A 20,342-nucleotide genomic window follows, 5' to 3' on the forward strand; every position below is an offset into this window, starting at 1 on the left:
ACCACTACCAGCTGGCCTTACCAGCTACTGAGTGACACTACCAGCTGACACCAGCTACTGAGTGACACTACCAGCTGGCCTTACCAGCTACTGAGTGACACTACCAGCTGGCCTTACCAGCTACTGAGTGACACTACCAGCTGGCCTTACCAGCTACTGAGTGACACTACCAGCTGGCCATACCAGCTACTGAGTGACACTACCAGCTGGCCTTACCAGCTACTGAGTGACACTACCAGCTGGCCTTACCAGCTACTGAGTGACACTACCAGCTGGCCATACCAGCTACTGAGTGACACTACCAGCTGGCCTTACCAGCTACTGAGTGACACTACCAGCTGGCCTTACCAGCTACTGAGTGACACTACCAGCTGGCCTTACCAGCTACTGAGTGCTGCTGCCCTGGAATAGAAATACCGTTGACACCGATACTCAGCGTATCTGGACGCCATTTTGGATCAGGATCAACAGTTTTAAATACACTGACAGATAATGTTGATCATTCTGATGAAAGTCACTTTTAAAGATTAAGGTTACTTAAACAGTGACAGACATTTTTGTGGCAGTCCTATGACAGTCTTATAACAGTCCTATGACAGTCCTATAACAGTCCTATGGCAGTCCTATGGCAGTCCTATGACAGTCTTATAACAGTCCTATGACAGTCTTATGACAGTCCTATGGCAGTCCTATGACAGTCCTATGACAGTCTTATGACAGTCCTATGACAGTCCTATGACAGTCCTATGACAGTCTTATGACAGTCCTATGACAGTCCTATGACAGTCCTATGGCAGTCCTATAACAGTCCTATGACAGTCCTATGACAGTCTTATGACAGTCCTATGGCAGTCTTATGGCAGTCCTATGACAGTCCTATAACAGTCCTATGACAGTCCTATGACAGTCCTATGACAGTCCTATGACAGTCCTATGACAGTCTTATGGCAGTCCTATGACAGTCCGATGACAGTCTTATAACAGTCCTATGGCAGTCCTATGACAGTCCGATGACAGTCTTATGGCAGTCCTATGGCAGTCCTATGGCAGTCCGATGACAGTCTTATAACAGTCCTATGACAGTCTTATGACAGTCCTATGGCAGTCCGATGACAGTCTTATGGCAGTCCTATGGCAGTCCTATGGCAGTCCTATGACAGTCCGATGACAGTCCTATGGCAGTCCTATGACAGTCCGATGACAGTCCGATGACAGTCCTATGGCAGTCCTATGGCAGTCCTATGACAGTCCTATGACAGTCCTATGGCAGTCCTTTGGCAGTCTTATGACAGTCCTATGACAGTCCTACGACAGTCCTATGGCAGTCCTATGACAGTCTTATGACAGTCCTATGACAGTCCTATGACAGTCCTATGACAGTCCTATGACAGTCTTATAACAGTCCTATGACAGTCCTATGACAGTCCTATGGCAGTCCTATGACAGTCCTATGGCAGTCCTATGACAGTCCTATGACAGTCCTATGACAGTCTTATGACAGTCCTATGCCAGTCCTATGACAGTCCTATGACAGTCCTATGACAGTCCTATGGAAGTCTTATGACAGTCCTATGACAGTCTTATAACAGTCCAATGACAGTCCTATGGCAGTCCTATGACAGTCCTATGACAGTCCTATGACAGTCCTATGACAGTCCTATGACAGTCCTATGACAGTCTTATGACAGTCCTATGACAGTCCTATGACAGTCCTATGGCAGTCTTATGACAGTCCTATGACAGTCCTATGACAGCCCTATGGCAGTCCTATGGCAGTCCGATGACAGCCCTATGGCAGTCCTATGACAGCCCTATGGCAGTCCTATGGCAGTCTTATAACAGTCCTATGACAGTCCTATGACAGTCCTATGGCAGTCTTATGACAGTCCTATGACAGTCCTATGACAGTCCTATGGCAGTCCTATGACAGTCTTATAACAGTCCTATGACAGTCAGATGTATTTACCAGATCATAGCCCATGGAGATCAGACAGGCTCTGAAGTCATCTGTCTCCATGCCTCCTTTCTTCTTCTGCAGGGTGGAGAGGAGGATGAGGAGGAGGGAGAGAGGAGGGGGAGGGGAGGAGGAGGAGGAGGAGGAAGAGGAGGGAGGGAGGAGGAGGGAGAGGAGGAGGAGGAGGAGGAGGGAGGAAGAGGAGGGAGAGGAGGAGTAGGGAGAGGAGGGGAGGAAGGAGTAGAGAGGTGGAGGAGGAAGGAGAGGAGGGAGGAGTAGAGAGGTGGAAAAGGAGGGAGAGGAGGAGGAGGGAGGAGTAGAGAGTGGAGGAGGGAGGAGTAGAGAGGTAGAGATCAGGATAAAGAGTCTCAGGAGGAGTAGGTGAGGTGGTCAGGTCATAAAGAGGAGGAGGAGGATGAGGATCAGGTCATAAAGAGTCTCAGGGGAGTGATCTGGATATGACAAAGAGAGGAGGAGAGGTATTGGGAGGGAGGGGGGAGAGAGGATATGACAAGGAGAGGAAGAGAGGTATTGGGAGGGAGGGGGGAGAGAGGATATGACAAGGAGAGGAGAGAGGTATGGGAGACAGACGGACGTACAGCCATACGGACAGGCGGACACACAGACAGGCAGACAGTGACAAGAAGCACAAGACAAAGAACAGAGAGAGAGAAAATATCATTAATTTAGTGTCTTTGATGAGAGGAGAGCCTGTGATAACACCATGTCATTGTTTCTCTAACAGAGAGAGAGATATTCAACGATACCTACAGCACAAACAACTGGATACAGCACACACAATACTATATATACACTACACAATACTATATATACACATCTGGGCCCGTATTCAGGGACCGTCTCAGTAGGAGTGGTGATCTAGGATCAGGTCATAGTCTCAGTAGGAGTGGTGATCTAGGATCAGGTCATAGAGTCTCAGTAGGAGTGGTGATCTAGGATCAGGTCATAAAGAGTCTCAGTAGGAGTGGTGATCTAGGATCAGGTCATAAAGAGTCTCAGTAGGAGTGGTGATCTAGGATCAGGTCATAAAGAGTCTCAGTAGGAGTGGTGATCTAGGATCAGGTCATAGTCTCATAGTAGGAGTGGTGATCAGGTCATAAAGAGTCTCAGTAGGAGTGTTGATCTAAGATCAGGTCATAAAGAGTCTCAGTAGGAGTGGTGATCTAGGATCAGGTCATAAAGAGTCTCAGTAGGAGTGGTGATCTAGGATCAGGTCGTAGTCTCAGTAGGAGTGGTGATCTAGGATCAGGTCATAAAGAGTCTCAGTAGGAGTGGTGATCTAGGATCAGGTCATAGTCTCAGTAGGAGTGGTGATCTAGGATCAGGTCATAAAGAGTCTCAGTAGGAGTGGTGATCTAGGATCAGGTCATAAAGAGTCTCAGTAGGAGTGGTGATCTAGGATCAGGTCATAAAGAGTCTCAGTAGGAGTGGTGATCTAGGATCAGGTCATAAAGAGTCTCAGTAGGAGTGGTGATCTAGGATCAGGTCATAAAGAGTCTCAGTAGGAGTGGTGATCTAGGATCAGGTCATAAAGAGTCTCAGTAGGAGTGGTGATCTAGGGATCAGGATCATCAGGTCATAAAGAGTCTCGGTAGGAGTGGTGATCTAGGATCAGGTCATAAAGAGTCTCAGTAGGAGTGGTAATCTAGGATCAGGTCATAAAGAGTCTCAGTAGGAGTGGTGATCTAGGATCAGGTCATAAAGAGTCTCAGTAGGAGTGTTGATCTAGGATCAGGTCATAAAGAGTCTCAGTAGGAGTGGTGATCTAGGATCAGGTCATAAAGAGTCTCAGTAGGAGTGTGACTGGAACCATCATTAACCTCCTCCAGAGAACAAGTCACTTCATTATATTATTATATATATTATTATTCTGAAACACAACTAGTGTTGAATGGTGGTACTGCAGTCATCTGAAACAGTTATCTGAAACACAACTAGTGTTGAATGGTGGTACTGCAGTTATCTGAAACACAACTAGTGTTGAATGGTGGTACTGCAGTTATCTGAAACACAACTAGTGTTGAATGGTGGTACTGCAGTTATCTGAAACACAACTAGTGTTGAATGGTGGTACTGCAGATATCTGAAACACAACATGTGACTGCTGCCATGCCAGAGGAAGGATTTAGTGGTTAATAGTAACAGGTGCACATAGTTTGGTCAGTACCTGGTTGTTATGTCTCACCCAGACTGATCAGGCAAGCTCTGAACTCCTCACAGGGCAGTCTGCCAGACCTGTCCTGCAGGCAGCCACACAGCCACACACACACAGGATCCATGGTGTCAGTAACAGTGAGCACGTTAGTTGAATGTCATTAGGATGGATTGTTGTTTTGATCGGTAACGTCCCCTAATATTACAAACATTTGACAAAATACTAAGAAGTGAGTTCCAAATCACAAGCGGTCAAGGCCTTGAGTTAGATAAGTTACCTTCCTGGACTTAGAAACAATATAACAGTCATTACCACACAGGAGAAGGACAGAGACACTGAAGACACAGAGGGGGACACAACCCTGTCGATGTGGGTTAGGGTCAGGGACACAGGAAAGACTAGGAGGGACACAGAGGGGGACACAACCCTGTCGAAGTGGGTTAGGGTCAGGGACACAGAGGGGGACACAACCCTGTCGAAGTGGGTTAGGGTCAGGGACACAGAGGGGGACACAACCCTGTCGAAGTGGGTTAGGGTCAGGGACACAGAGGGGTACACAACCCTGTCGAAGTGGGTTAGGGTCAGGGACACAGAGGGGGACACAACCCTGTCGAAGTGGGTTAGGGTCAGGGACACAGAGGGGTACACAACCCTGTCGAAGTGGGTTAGGGTCAGGGACACAGGAAAGACTAGGAGGGACACAGAGGGGGACACAACCCTGTCGAAGTGGGTTAGGGTCAGGGACACAGGAAAGACATGGAGGGACACAGAGGGGTACACAACCCTGTCGATGTGGGTTAGGGTCAGGGACACAGAGGGGTACACAACCCTGTCGAAGTGGGTTAGGGTCAGGGACACAGAGGGGTACACAACCCTGTCGATGTGGGTTAGGGTCAGGGACACAGAGGGGTACACAACCCTGTCGAAGTGGGTTAGGGTCAGGGACACAGAGGGGTACACAACCCTGTCGAAGTGGGTTAGGGTCAGGGACACAGAGGGGTACACAACCCTGTCGAAGTGGGTTAGGGTCAGGGACACAGAGGGGTACACAACCCTGTCGAAGTGGGTTAGGGTCAGGGACACAGAGGGGTACACAACACTGTCGAAGTGGGTTAGGGTCAGGGACACAGAGGGGTACACAACCCTGTCGAAGTGGGTTAGGGTCAGGGACACAGAGGGGTACACAACCCTGTCGAAGTGGGTTAGGGTCAGGGACACAGAGGGGTACACAACCCTGTCGAAGTGGGTTAGGGTCAGGGACACAGAGGGGTACACAACACTGTAGAAGTGGGTTAGGGTCAGGGACACAGAGGGTTACACAACCCTCTCTGCAGATGACTTCGTCAACCATTTTGAAAAGAAGGTCGACGACATCCGATCCTCGTTTGCTAAGTCAAACGACACCGCTGGTTCTGCTCACACTGCCCTACCCTATGCTCTGACCTCTTTCTCCCTCTCTCTCCAGATGAAATCTCGTCTTGTGACGGCCGGCCGCCCAACAACCTGCCCGCTTGACCCTATCCCTCCTCTCTTCTCCAGACCATTTCCGGAGACCTTCTCCCTTACCTCACCTCGCTCATCAACTCATCCCTGACCGCTGGCTACGTCCCTTCCGTCTTCAAGAGAGCGAGAGTTGCACCCCTTCTGAAAAAACCTACACTCGATCCCTCCGACGTCAACAACTACAGACCAGTATCCCTTCTCTCTTTTCTCCAAAACTCTTGAGCGTGCCGTCCTTGGCCAGCTCTACCGCTATCTCTCTCAGAATGACCTTCTGATCCAAATCAGTCAGGTTTCAAGACTAGTCATTCAACTGAGACTGCTCTTCTCTGTATCACGGAGGCGCTCCGCACTGCTAAAGCTAACTCTCTCCTCTGCTCTCATCCTTCTAGACCTATCGGCTGCCTTCGATACTGTGAACCATCAGATCCTCCTCTCCACCCTCTCCGAGTTGGGCATCTAGGGCAGGCGGCCCACGCTTGGATTGCGTCCTACCTGACAGGTCGTCTACCAGGTGGCGTGGCGAGAATCTGTCTCCTCACCACGCGCTCTCACCACTGGTGTCCCCCAGGGCTCTGTTCTAGGCCTCTCTTATTCTCGCTATACACCAAGTCACTTGGCTCTGTCATAACCTCACATGGTCTCTCCTATCATTGCTATGCAGACGACACACAATTAATCTTCTCCTTTCCCCTTCTGATGACCAGGTGGCGAATCGCATCTCTGCATGTCTGGCAGACATATCAGTGTGGATGACGGATCACCACCTCAAGCTGAACCTCAGCAAGACGGAGCTCCTCTTCCTCCCGGGGAAGGACTGCCCGTTCCATGATCTCGCCATCACGGTTGACAACTCCATTGTGTCCTCCTCCCAGAGCGCTAAGAACCTTGGCGTGATCCTGGACAACACCCTGACGTTCTCAACTAACATCAAGGCGGTGTCCCGTTCCTGTAGGTTCATGCTCTACAACATCCGCAGAGTACGACCCTGCCTCACACAGGAAGCGGCGCATCTCCCGTCTTGATTACTGCAACTCGCTGTTGGCTGGGCTCCCTGCCTGTGCCATTAAACCCCTACAACTCATCCAGAACGCCGCAGCCCGTCTGGTGTTCAACCTTCCCAAGTTCTCTCACGTCACCCCGCTCCTCCGCTCTCTCCACTGGCTTCCAGTTGAAGCTCGCATCCGCTACAAGACCATGGTGCTTGCCTACGGAGCTGTGAGGGGAACGGCACCTCAGTACCTCCAGGCTCTGATCAGGCCCTACACCCAAACAAGGGCACTGCGTTCATCCACCTCTGGCCTGCTCGCCTCCCTACCACTGAGGAAGTACAGTTCCCGCTCAGCCCAGTCAAAACTGTTCGCTGCTCTGGCCCCCAATGGTGGAACAAACTCCCTCACGACGCCAGGACAGCGGAGTCAATCACCACCTTCCGGAGACACCTGAAACCCCACCTCTTCAAGGAATACCTAGGATAGGGTAAGTAATCCTTCTCACCCCCCTAAAAAGATTTAGATGCACTATTGTAAAGTGGCTGTTCCACTGGATGTCTTAAGGTGTATGCACCAATTTGTAAGTCGCTCTGGATAAGAGCGTCTGCTAAATGACTTAAATGTAAATGTAAATTATGTGGGTTAGGGTCAGGGACACAGGAAAGACTAGGAGGGACACAGAGGGGTACACAACCCTGTCAAAGTGGGTTAGGGTCAGGGACACGGAGGGGTACACAACCCTGTCGAAGTGGGTTAGGGTCAGGGACACAGGAAAGACTAGGAGGGACACAGAGGGGGACACAACCCTGTTGAAGTGGGTTAGGGTCAGGGACACAGGAAAGACTAGGAGGGACACAGAGGGGTACACAACCCTGTCGAAGTGGGTTAGGGTCAGGGACACAGAGGGGTACACAACCCTGTCGAAGTGGGTTAGGGTCAGGGACACAGAGGGGTACACAACCCTGTCGAAGTGGGTTAGGGTCAGGGACACAGGAAAGACACAAAGGGACACAGAGAAGGGACACAGAGGGGTACAGTACCCTGCCAAAGTGAGTTAGGGTCAGGGACACTGGAAAAACACAGTACCCTGTCAAAGTGAGGTAGGGTCAAGGACACTGCAAAAACACAGTACCCTGTCACAGTGAGTTAGGGTCAGGGACACTGGAAAAACACAGTACCCTGTCAAAGTGAGTTAGGTCAGGGACACTGGAAAACACAGTACCCTGTCAAAGTGAGTTAGGGTCAGGGACACTGGAAAACACAGTACCCTGTCAAAGTGAGTGAAAGACTGGCGGAACTCGTTCATCTGTTGCTGGCTGATGCCTTTAGCGTCGCGCGTCAGAATCTGGGTCTCGATCTCATTGATGGTTCTAGCGATGGTGGTCAACAGCTGCTCCCAACCCACACGGATATGCTGCAGGGAGATAGAGGGAGTGGGAGAGAGAGAGAGAGAGAGAGAGAGAGAGAGAGAGAGAGAGAGAGGGGGAGACAGGGAGAGAGAGAGAGGAGAGAGGGGGAGACAGAGAGAGAGAGAGAGAGAGAGAGAGGAGGAAGAAGGCCAAGTCACAGGGTGGGATCTGAACCCCGGTCTACCGGGCACAAGTCACAGGGTGGGATCTGAACCCCGGTCTACCAGGCACAAGTCACAGGGTGGGATCTGAACCCCAGATCTGAACCCCTTGGCCGAAGGCCAAGTCACAGGGTGGGATCTGAACACCAGTCTACCAGGCATAAGGCCAAGTCACAGGGTGGGATCTGAACACCAGTCTACCAGGCACAAGGCCGAAGGACAAGTCACAGGCTGGGATCTGAACCCTGGTCTACCGGGCACAAGTCCGAAGGCCAAGTCACAGGGTGGGATCTGAACCCCGGTCTACCGGGCACAAGGCCGAAGGCCAAGTCACAGGGTGGGATCTGAACCCTGTTCTACCGGGCACAAGGCCGAAGGCCAAGTCACAGGGTGGTATCTGAACCCTGTTCTACCGGGCATAAGGCCGAAGGCCAAGTCACAGGGTGGGATCTGAACCCTGGTCTACCGGGCACAAGGCCGAAGGCCAAGCACAGGGTGGGATCTGAACCCCGGTCTACCGGGCACAAGGCCGAAGGCCAAGTCACAGGGTGGGATCTGAACCCTGTTCTACCGGGCACAAGGCCAAGTCACAGGGTGGGATCTGAACCCTGTTCTTCCGGGCACAAGGCCGAAGGCCAAGTCACAGGGTGGGATCTGAACCCTGTTCTACCGGGCATCTCAAGGCTGAAGGCCAAGTCACAGGGTGGGATCTGAACCCTGTTCTACCGGGCACAAGGCCGAAGGCCAAGTCACAGGGTGGGATCTGAACACCAGTCTACCAGGCATAAGGCCGAAGGCCAAGTCACAGGGTGGGATCTGAACCCTGTTCTACCGGGCACAAGGCCGAAGGCCAAGTCACAGGGTGGTATCTGAACCCTGTTCTACCGGGCACAAGGCCGAAGGCCAAGTCACAGGGTGGGATCTGAACCCTGGTCTACCGGGCACAAGGCCGAAGGCCAAGTTAAGTCACAGGGTGGGATCTGAACCCCGGTCTACCGGGCACAAGGCCGAAGGCCAAGTCACAGGGTGGGATCTGAACCCTGTTCTACCGGGCACAAGGCTGAAGGCCAAGTCACAGGGTGGGATCTGAACCCTGTTCTACCGGGCACAAGGCCGAAGACCAAGTCACAGGGTGGGATCTGAACCCTGTTCTACCGGGCACAAGGCCGAAGGCTAAGTCACAGGGTGGGATCTGAACCCCGGTCTACCGGGCACAAGGCTGAAGGCCAAGTCACAGGGTGGGATCTGAACCCTGTTCTACCAGGCACAAGGCTGAAGGCCAAGTCACAGGGTGGGATCTGAACCCTGTTCTACCGGGCACAAGGCTGAAGGCCAAGTCACAGGGTGGGATCTGAACCCTGTTCTACCGGGCACAAGGCCGAAGACCAAGTCACAGGGTGGGATCTGAACCCTGTTCTACCGGGCACAAGGCCGAAGGCCAAGTCACAGGGTGGGATCTGAACCCTGTTCTACCGGGCACAAGGCCGAAGGCTAAGTCACAGGGTGGGATCTGAACCCCGGTCTACCGGGCACAAGGCTGAAGGCCAAGTCACAGGGTGGGATCTGAACCCTGTTCTTCCGGGCACAAGGCTGAAGGCCAAGTCACAGGGTGGGATCTGAACCCTGTTCTACCGGGCACAAGGCTGAAGGCCAAGTCACAGGGTGGGATCTGAACCCTGTTCTACCGGGCACAAGGCCAAGTCACAGGGTGGGATCTGAACCCTGTTCTTCCGGGCACAAGGCCGAAGGCCAAGTCACAGGGTGGGATCTGAACCCTGTTCTACCGGGCACAAGGCTGAAGGCCAAGTCACAGGGTGGGATCTGAACCCTGTTCTACCGGGCACAAGGCCGAAGACCAAGTCACAGGGTGGGATCTGAACCCTGTTCTACCGGGCACAAGGCCGAAGGCCAAGTCACAGGGTGGGATCTGAACCCTGTTCTACCGGGCACAAGGCTGAAGGCCAAGTCACAGGGTGGGATCTGAACCCTGGTCTACCAGGCACAAGGCTGAAGGCCAAGTCACAGGGTGGGATCTGAACCCTGTTCTACCGGGCACAAGGCCAAGTCACAGGGTGAGATCTGAACCCTGTTCTTCCGGGCACAAGGCTGAAGGCCAAGTCACAGGGTGGGATCTGAACCCTGGTCTACCGGGCACAAGGCCAAGTCACAGGGTGGGATCTGAACCCTGTTCTTCCGGGCACAAGGCTGAAGGCCAAGTCACAGGGTGGGATCTGAACCCTGTTCTACCGGGCACAAGGGTCACAAGGTGGGATCAAGGCACAAGGCTGAAGGCCAAGTCAAGGGTGGGGATCTGAACCCTGTTCACACCGGGCACAAGGCACAGGGTGGGATCTGAACCCCGGTCTACCGGGCACAGGCCGAAGGCCAAGTCACAGGGTGGGATCTGAACCCTGTTCTACCGGGCACAAGGCTGAAGGCCAAGTCACAGGGTGGGATCTGAACCCTGTTCTACCCGGCACAAGGCCATGTCACAGGGTGGGATCTGAACCCTGTTCTTCCGGGCACAAGGCTGAAGGCCAAGTCACAGGGTGGGATCTGAACCCTGGTCTACCGGACACAAGGCTGAAGGCCAAGCACAGGGTGGGATCTGAACCCTCTTTTTCCGGGCACAAGGCTGAAGGCCAAGTCACAGGGTGGGATCTGAACCCTGTTCTACCGGGCACAAGGCTGAAGGCCAAGCACAGGATGGGATCTGAACCCCGGTCTACCGGGCACAAGGCCGAAGGCCAAGTCACAGGGTGGGATCTGAACCCTGTTCTACCGGGCATCTGAAGGCTGAAGGCCAAGTCACAGGGTGGGATCTGAACCCTGTTCTTCCGGGCACAAGGCCATGTCACAGGGTGGGATCTGAACCCTGTTCTTCCGGGCACAAGGCTGAAGGCCAAGTCACAGGGTGGGATCTGAACCCTGGTCTACCGGACACAAGGCTGAAGGCCCAGCACAGGGTGGGATCTGAACCCCGGTCTACCGGGCACAAGGCCGAAGGCCAAGCACAGGGTCTACCACGTGGAAAAACAACAGCTTAACCACTAGGCCAAGAGTAGTAAGGTTTCGTGATCATAAAACAGATCCCAACATGTTATTTGTGAGAATGATCTCTGAATTGTTCCAGTCCCACAATAAGCTACGTACCTCCATGGTGTAGTTGGTGTGTTTGTTGTCGAACACCAGGGACTCTTGGATGTGTTGATGGTCTCCCTCCAGCTTGTCGATGTTGGACTTGTAGTTGATGATGACCTGTTCAAACTGCTTCAGATGACTCATCTGGTCCTCCAGAGAACCTCCGATGTCCACGGAACTACGCCCGATCTCCTGGTGGGAGAGAGGAGGAGAAGACCGTCGCCGTCACTATCGGACGCATCACAAAATGGCACCCTATTCCCTAATATAGTGCACTACTTTTTGTCTAGGGTCCGTAAGGCCTCTGGTCAAAAGTAGTGACACTATATAAGGGGATAGGGAGCCATTTTGGAAGGTAGAATTTGTGTTCGTGTTCAGAACATCCGCTGAGCTGCAGGCCAGTGTTGAGCATCTGTTAAAGACAGGATGGTTGCTTAGTTGGTTGGTTGGTGGGTAATCAGTATGCAGCTTGGGTCCTAGGTGCCAGGGTTCGGTTGGGGATCAATTCCATTACCAGTACGTCCATTCAGGAAGTCAACTGAAATTACATGAATGGACTGAATTGAAATGGAATTGATCCTCCCAACCCCAGAAGGTACAGATCCCTACAGGTGTACAGCACAGGAGGCAGGTGAGGGGAGGACAGCTCATAGTAACGTCTGTAATGGACCTTAATGTAGTTCCAGCCGCTTTAAAACTTCTTAAGGGGGCAGTATTTTGGCGTCTGGATGAAAAGACCAAAGTAAACTGCCTGCTACTCAGGCCCAGAAGCTAGGATATGTATATTATTGGTTGATTTGGATAGGAAAAACTCTAAAGTTTCTAAAACTGTTAAAATAATGCCTGGGAGTATAACAGAACTGATTCTACAATGAGCCCGTCCTCTCCGATTAAGGTGCCGCCTGTTGTACATGACATGGCGTCAGGTGACCGAGGTCAGGACAGGTCTGTCTCACCTCCATCTTTGTCTGGATCCACGGTCCGATGATGTTGGCCTGGGCAGCAAACTGGCGTCTGAGACGTTCGTTGGCGTGCTGTCTGGCTAGTTCCTCCTGGAGAATACTGTTTCTCTGGGGAACCAGCTTCTTCACCTGATCAACGGGACAGAAAGGGTTAATCCCTGGTTAACACAATGGGACGGTTTCTTCATTTGAGTCCTTTTTTTTAGTCTAGGACTTAATCTGTGTCTGGGAATCTGTCTATAGTGAACACAGGTTTTGATCAATCCCACTGGTCCCTGGGACTTTTTTGTTATAGCCAAGCACAAAACCCCCTGATTCAACTCATCAGTGAATCACCAAGCCGTTGATTAGGGAATCAGGTGTGTTAGCACTGGGCTGTAATGAAATCCCACGGCATACCATGAGGTTCTCCAGGATCGAGACTGAAGAGCTTTAACACAGACATTCACAGTACAACACACACAGACATTCACAGTACAACACACACAGACATTCACAGTACAACACACACAGACATTCACAGTACAACACACACAGACATTCACAGTACAGCACACACAGACATTCACAGTACAACACACACAGACATTCACAGTACAACACACACAGACATTCACAGTACAACACACACAGACATTCACAGTACAACACACACAGACATTCACAGTACAACACACACAGACATTCACAGTACAACACACACAGACATTCACAGTACAACACACACAGACATTCACAGTACAACACACACAGACATTCACAGTACAACACACACAGACATTCACAGTACAACACACACAGACATTCACAGTACAACACACACAGACATTCACAGTACAACACACACAGACATTCACAGTACAACACACACAGACATTCACAGTACAACACACACAGACATTCACAGTACAACACACACAGACATTCACAGTACAACACACACAGACATTCACAGTACAACACACACAGACATTCACAGTACAACACACACAAAACAGACATTTCTGCATCCCAAATGGCTCTAGTTTAAAATTAGTGCGCTATAATATATTCTATTATAAGGAGTCGAGTCCCATTTGGGACGCAGACAGTGTCCCTAGAGACGCTAGTAGCTACCTTGTCCCATTTGAGTCCTATCTCCGCCGGTGTGATGTCACTGTAGGGGTTGGTGAGGTTGGGAGAGATGCCGTAGCTCTGGGCTATCTTCTGCACCTCCGTGTAGATGCTCAGGATGGCCTGTCTCTCGCAGTCAGCCTCCGGAAGGGTGGCCTTGAACTGGTCATGGGCTGAGATCAGGCTCTGCAGAGCGAGGTGGAGAGCAGACCGAGTTACAGAGGAACCGGCGTTGTCATCCGGCGTTCTGACATGCCATGGTGTCAAACAAATACAGCCCAGACAGTCGGGAATCATGTTACTATCTGATAGGAGACAATGGAAGGGACTGGAGCACAGCATCATGTTACTATCTGATAGGAGACAATGGAAGGGACTGGAACACAGCATCATGTTACTATCTGATAGGAGACAATGGAAGGGAACACAGCATCATGTTACTATCTGATAGGAGACAATGGAAGGGACTGGAACACAGCATCATGTTACTATCTGATAGGAGACAATGGAAGGAACACAGCATCATGTTACTATCTGATAGGAGACAATGGAAGGGACTGGAACACAGCATCATGTTACTATCTGATAGGAGACAATGGAAGGGACTGGAGCACAGCATCATGTTACTATCTGATAGGAGACAATGGAAGGGACTGGAACACAGCATCATGTTACTATCTGATAGGAGACAATGGAAGGGACTGGAACACAGCATCATGTTACTATCTGATAGGAGACAATGGAAGGGACTGGAACACAGCATCATGTTACTCTCTGATAGGAGACAATGGAAGGAACACAGCATCATGTTACTATCTGATAGGAGACAATGGAAGGGACTGGAGCACAGCATCATGTTACTATCTGATAGGAGACAATGGAAGGAACACAGCATCATGTTACTGTCTGATAGGAGACAATGGAAGGGACTGTCACAGCATCATGTTACTATCTGATAGGAGACAATGGAAGGAACACAGCATCATGTTACTATCTGATAGGAGACAATGGAAGGGACTTTCACAGCATCATGTTACTATCTGATGAGACAATGGAAAACACAGCATCATGTTACCTGATGAGACAATGGAAGGGACTGGAACACAGCATCATGTTACTATCTGATAGGAGACAATGGAGGGACTGGAACACAGCATCATTTACTCCTGATGTCAGACAATGGAACTAGCACAGCATCATGTTCTTTATAGGAGACAATGGAAGTGGAACACAGCATCATGTCTTTGATGGAGACAATCCAAGTGGGACACAGCATCATGTTACTATCTGATAGTCAGACAATGGAAGGGACTGAACATGAACAGAGCATCATGTTACTATCTGATAGGAGACAATGGAAGGGACTGGAACACAGCATCATGTTTTGTCTGATAGGAGTCAATGGAAGGTGACAGCATCATGTCTTTAGGAGACAATGGAAGGGACTGGAGCACAGCATCATGTTACTATCTGATAGGAGACAATGGAAGGAACACAGCATCATGTTACTATCTGATGAGACAATGGAAGGAACATAAACATCATGTTACCTCTGATAGGAGACAATGGAAGGTGAACACAGCATCATGTTACTATCTGATAGGAGACAATGGAAGGGACTGGAAACAGCATCATGTTACTATCTGATAGGAGACAATGGAAGTGTGAACAGCATCATGTTACTATCTGATAGGAGACAATGGAAGTGGACTGAACACAGCATCATGTTACTATCTGATAGGAGACAATGGAAGGGACTGGAACACAGCATCATGTTACTATCTGATAGGAGACAATGGAAGGAACACAGCATCATGTTACTATCTGATAGGAGACAATGGAAGGGACTGAACACAGCATCATGTTACTATCTGATAGGAGACAATGGAAGGGACTGAACACAGCATCATGTTCATCCTCTGTGTGAGACAATGGAAGGGACTTGGAGCACAGCATCATGTTACAGTCTGATAGGAGACAATGGAAGGGACTGGAACAGAGCATCATGTTACTATCTGATAGTGTGAACATGACATTTCATCCACAGTGTGAACATGTCTTTACCTGGATGTCATCCACAGTGTGAACTATAAACATGTCTTTACCTGGATGTCATCCACAGTGTGAACTATAAACATGTCTTTACCTGGATGTCATCCACAGTGTGAACTATAAACATGTCTTTACCTGGATTTCATCCACAGTGTGAACTATAAACATGTCTTTACCTGGATGTCATCCACAGTGTGAACTATAAACATGTCTTTACCTGGATTTCATCCACAGTGTGAACTATAAACATGTCTTTACCTGGATGTCATCCACAGTGTGAACATGTCTTTACCTGGATGTCATCCACAGTGTGAACTGTCTTTACCTGGATTTCATCCACAGTGTGAACTATAAACATGTCTTTACCTGGATGTCATCCACAGTGTGAACTATAAACATGTCTTTACCTGGATGTCATCCACAGTGTGAACTGTCTTTACCTGGATTTCATCCACAGTGTGAACTATAAACATGTCTTTACCTGGATGTCATCCACAGTGTGAACTATAAACATGTCTTTACCCTGGATGTCATCCACAGTGTGAACATGTCTTTACCTGGATGTCATCCACAGTGTGAACTATGAACATGTCTTTACCTGGATGTCATCCACAGTGTGAACTATAAACATGTCTTTACCTGGATTTCATCCACAGTGTGAACTATAAACATGTCTTTACCTGGATTTCATCCACAGTGTGAACTATGAACATGTCTTTACCTGGATTTCATCCACAGTGTGAACTATAAACATGTCTTTACCCTGGATGTCATCCACAGTGTGAACTATAAACATGTCTTTACCTGGATTTCATCCACAGTGTGAACTGTCTTTACCTGGATGTCATCCACAGTGTGAACATGTCTTTACCTGGATGTCATCCACAGTGTGAACTATAAACATGTCTTTACCTGGATGTCATCCACAGTGTGAACTGTCTTTACCTGGATTTCATCCACAGTGTGAACATGTCTTTACCTGGATTTCATCCACAGTGTGAACATGTCCTTACCTGGATTTCATCCACAGTGTGAACTATAAACATGTCTTTACCTGGATTTCATCCACAGTGTGAACTATAAACATGTCTTTACCTGGATTTCATCCACAGTGTGAACTATAAACATGTCTTTACCTGGATGTCATCCACAGTGTGAACTGTCTTTACCTGGATGTCATCCACAGTGTGAACTATAAACATGTCTTTACCTGGATGTCATCCACAGTGTGAACATGTCTTTACCTGGATTTCATCCACAGTGTGAACTATAAACATGTCTTTACCTGGATTTCATCCACAGTGTGAACTATGAACATGTCTTTACCTGGATGTCATCCACAGTGTGAACTGTCTTTACCTGGATTTCATCCACAGTGTGAACTGTCTTTACCTGGATTTCATCCACAGTGTGAACTATAAACATGTCTTTACCTGGATGTCATCCACAGTGTGAACATGTCTTTACCTGGATGTCATCCACAGTGTGAACATGTCTTTACCTGGATTTCATCCACAGTGTGAACTATAAACATGTCTTTACCTGGATGTCATCCACAGTGTGAACATGTCTTTACCTGGATTTCATCCACAGTGTGAACTGTCTTTACCTGGATGTCATCCACAGTGTGAACTATAAACATGTCTTTACCTGGATGTCATCCACAGTGTGAACTATAAACATGTCTTTACCTGGATGTCATCCACAGTGTGAACTATAAACATGTCTTTACCTGGATGTCATCCACAGTGTGAACTATGAACATGTCTTTACCTGGATGTCATCCACAGTGTGAACTATAAACATGTCTTTACCTGGATGTCATCCACAGTGTGAACTATAAACATGTCTTTACCCTGGATGTCATCCACAGTGTGAACTGTCTTTACCTGGATGTCATCCACAGTGTGAACTGTCTTTACCTGTATGTCATCCACAGTGTGAACTATAAACATGTCTTTACCTGGATTTCATCCACAGTTTGAACTATAAACATGTCTTTACCCTGGATGTCATCCACAGTGTGAACTGTCTTTACCTGGATTTCATCCACAGTGTGAACTATAAACATGTCTTTACCTGGATGTCATCCACAGTGTGAACTATAAACATGTCTTTACCTGGATGTCATCCACAGTGTGAACTATAAACATGTCTTTACCTGGATGTCATCCACAGTGTGAACTGTCTTTACCTGGATGTCATCCACAGTGTGAACTATAAACATGTCTTTACCTGGATGTCATCCACAGTGTGAACTGTCTTTACCTGGATGTCATCCACAGTGTGAACTATAAACATGTCTTTACCTGGATTTCATCCACAGTGTGAACATGTCTTTACCCTGGATTTCATCCACAGTGTGAACTATAAACATGTCTTTACCTGGATTTCATCCACAGTGTGAACTGTCTTTACCTGGATTTCATCCACAGTGTGAACTGTCTTTACCTGGATTTCATCCACAGTGTGAACATGTCTTTACCTGGATGTCATCCACAGTGTGAACTATGAACATGTCTTTACCTGGATTTCATCCACAGTGTGAACTATAAACATGTCTTTACCTGGATTTCATCCACAGTGTGAACTATAAACATGTCTTTACCTGGATGTCATCCACAGTGTGAACTGTCTTTACCTGGATGTCGTCCACAGTGTGAACTATAAACATGTCTTTACCTGGATTTCATCCACAGTGTGAACATGTCTTTACCTGGATTTCATCCACAGTGTGAACTCTTTACCTGGATTTCCTGGAATGTCATCCCTGGTCATCCACATGAACATGTCTTTACCTGGATTTCATCCACAGTGTGAACTATAAACATGTCTTTACCTGGATTTCATCCACAGTGTGAACTGTCTTTACCTGGATTTCATCCACAGTGTGAACATGTCTTTACCTGGATTTCATCCACAGTGTGAACTATGAACATGTCTTTACCTGGATTTCATCCACAGTGTGAACTATGAACATGTCTTTACCTGGATTTCATCCACAGTGTGAACATGTCTTTACCTGGATTTCATCCACAGTGTGAACTATAAACATGTCTTGCAGGTCTTCCATGGCTCCTTCCATCCAGTTGTTAAAGGGAGCTGACCTCTTAGAGAACTCCAGGAACAGCTGGTCGATGGTCTCCAGCAGCTTCTCCGTCCTCTGAGAGACACCAAGGTAGGGGAAAATGGGATTAAGGACAAATGATCAGTTAAAATGATGACTACCGTGACCATGTGGTTTTAAACTACTCTTAAACACTGTTTATTGTTGTGACATGAAACCTGGTCATTCAGAACTGTGAGTAAATGGCAATTTAAACCAGAGGACCACTAGCCCCTACCAGAGGACCACAGTCTCCCTCCACTAGCCCCTACCAGAGGACCACAGTCTCCCTCTACTAGCCCCTACCAGAGGACCACAGTCTCCCTCTACTAGCCCCTACCAGAGGACCACAGTCTCCCTCTACTAGCCCCTACCAGAGGACCACTAGCCCCTACCAGAGGACCACAGTCTCCCTCCACAAGCCCCTACCAGATGACCACTAGCCCCTACCAGAGGACCACAGTCTCCCTCCACAAGCCCCTACCAGAGGACCACTAGCCCCTACCAGAGGACCACAGTCTCCCTCCACTAGCCCCCACCAGAGGACCACTAGCCCCTACCAGAGGACCACTAGCCCCTACCAGAGGACCACAGTCTCCCTCCACTAGCCCCTACCAGAGGACCACAGTCTCCCTCCACTAGCCCCTACCAGTCTCCTCCACTAGCTAAGGACCACTAGCCCCCACCAGAGGACCACAGTCTCCCTCCACTAGCCCACACCAGAGGACCACTGTCTCCCTCCACTAGCCCCTACCAGAGGACCACTAGCCCCTACCAGAGGACCACTAGCCCCTACCAGAGGACCACTAGCCCCCACCAGAGGACCACAGTCTCCCTCCACTAGCCTCCACCAGAGGACCACTAGCCCCCACCAGAGGACCACTGTCTCCCTCCACTAGCCTCCACCAGAGGACCACTAGCCCCCACCAGAGGACCACTGTCTTCCTCCACTAGCCCACACCAGAGGACCACTAGCCCCCACCAGAGGACCACTGTCTCCCTCCACTAGCCTCCACCAGAGGACCACTAGCCCACACCAGAGGACCACTGTCTCCCTCCACTAGCCCCCACCAGAGGACCACTAGCCCCCACCAGAGGACCACTGTCTCCCTCCACTAGCCCCCACCAGAGGACCACTAGCCCCCACCAGAGGACCACTAGTCTCCCTCCCTAGCCCCACCAGAGGACCACAGTCTCCCTCCACTAGCCCCCACCAGAGGACCACAGTCTCCCTCCACTAGCCCCCACCAGAGGACCACTAGCCCCCACCAGAGGACCACTAGCCCCCACCAGGGACCACTAGCCCCCACCAGAGGACCACTAGCCCCCACCAGAGGACCACTGTCTCCCCACCTCCACTAGCCCCCACCAGAGGACCACTAGCCCCCACCAGAGGACCACTGTTCTGTACCTCCCCCAGAGGACCACTAGCCCCCACCAGAGGACCACTAGTACCCCCACCAGAGGACCACTAGCCACCAGAAGACCTGTTCTGTACCTCCCTGTCTAGAAGAACCCTCCACTAGCCCCCACCAGAGGACCACTAGTACCCCCACCAGAGGACCACTAGTTCTGTACCCCCTACCAGAGGACCACTGCCTCCCCCCAGAGGACCCACTCACTAGCCTCCCTCCACTAGAAGAACCCAGCCCTGTTCTGTACCTCCCTCCACTAGAACAACCCTGTTCTGTACCTCCCTCCACTAGAACAGCCCTGTTTTGTACCTCCCTCCTCTAGAAGAACCCAGCCCTGTTCTGTACCTCCCTCCCTCTAGAA

The 20,342-nt window shown here is 49.9% G+C and overlaps 1 protein-coding gene across 1 annotated transcript in view; it reads right to left on the reverse strand.

Annotated features, from left to right (window-relative positions):
• Window positions 1–384: 384 nt before the first annotated feature.
• LOC118383720 (alpha-actinin-2-like) overlaps window positions 385–20,342 on the reverse strand; it is a 21,362-nt gene continuing 1,404 nt past the window's right edge. Inside the window, exons 2-8 of the mRNA XM_052508345.1 lie at window positions 18,483–18,623; window positions 13,412–13,594; window positions 12,290–12,424; window positions 11,346–11,525; window positions 7,890–8,036; window positions 1,967–2,032; window positions 385–402 (exon numbers count right to left, since the gene is read on the reverse strand). Coding sequence (XP_052364305.1) covers window positions 385–402; window positions 1,967–2,032; window positions 7,890–8,036; window positions 11,346–11,525; window positions 12,290–12,424; window positions 13,412–13,594; window positions 18,483–18,545 — 792 coding nt within the window. The 5' untranslated portion in view covers window positions 18,546–18,623. The remainder of the gene's footprint in view (window positions 403–1,966; window positions 2,033–7,889; window positions 8,037–11,345; window positions 11,526–12,289; window positions 12,425–13,411; window positions 13,595–18,482; window positions 18,624–20,342) is intronic.

Source organism: Oncorhynchus keta, unplaced genomic scaffold (assembly GCF_023373465.1).
Source record: "Oncorhynchus keta strain PuntledgeMale-10-30-2019 unplaced genomic scaffold, Oket_V2 Un_contig_3473_pilon_pilon, whole genome shotgun sequence".
In the NCBI taxonomy this organism is placed as follows: Eukaryota; Metazoa; Chordata; class Actinopteri; order Salmoniformes; family Salmonidae; genus Oncorhynchus; species Oncorhynchus keta.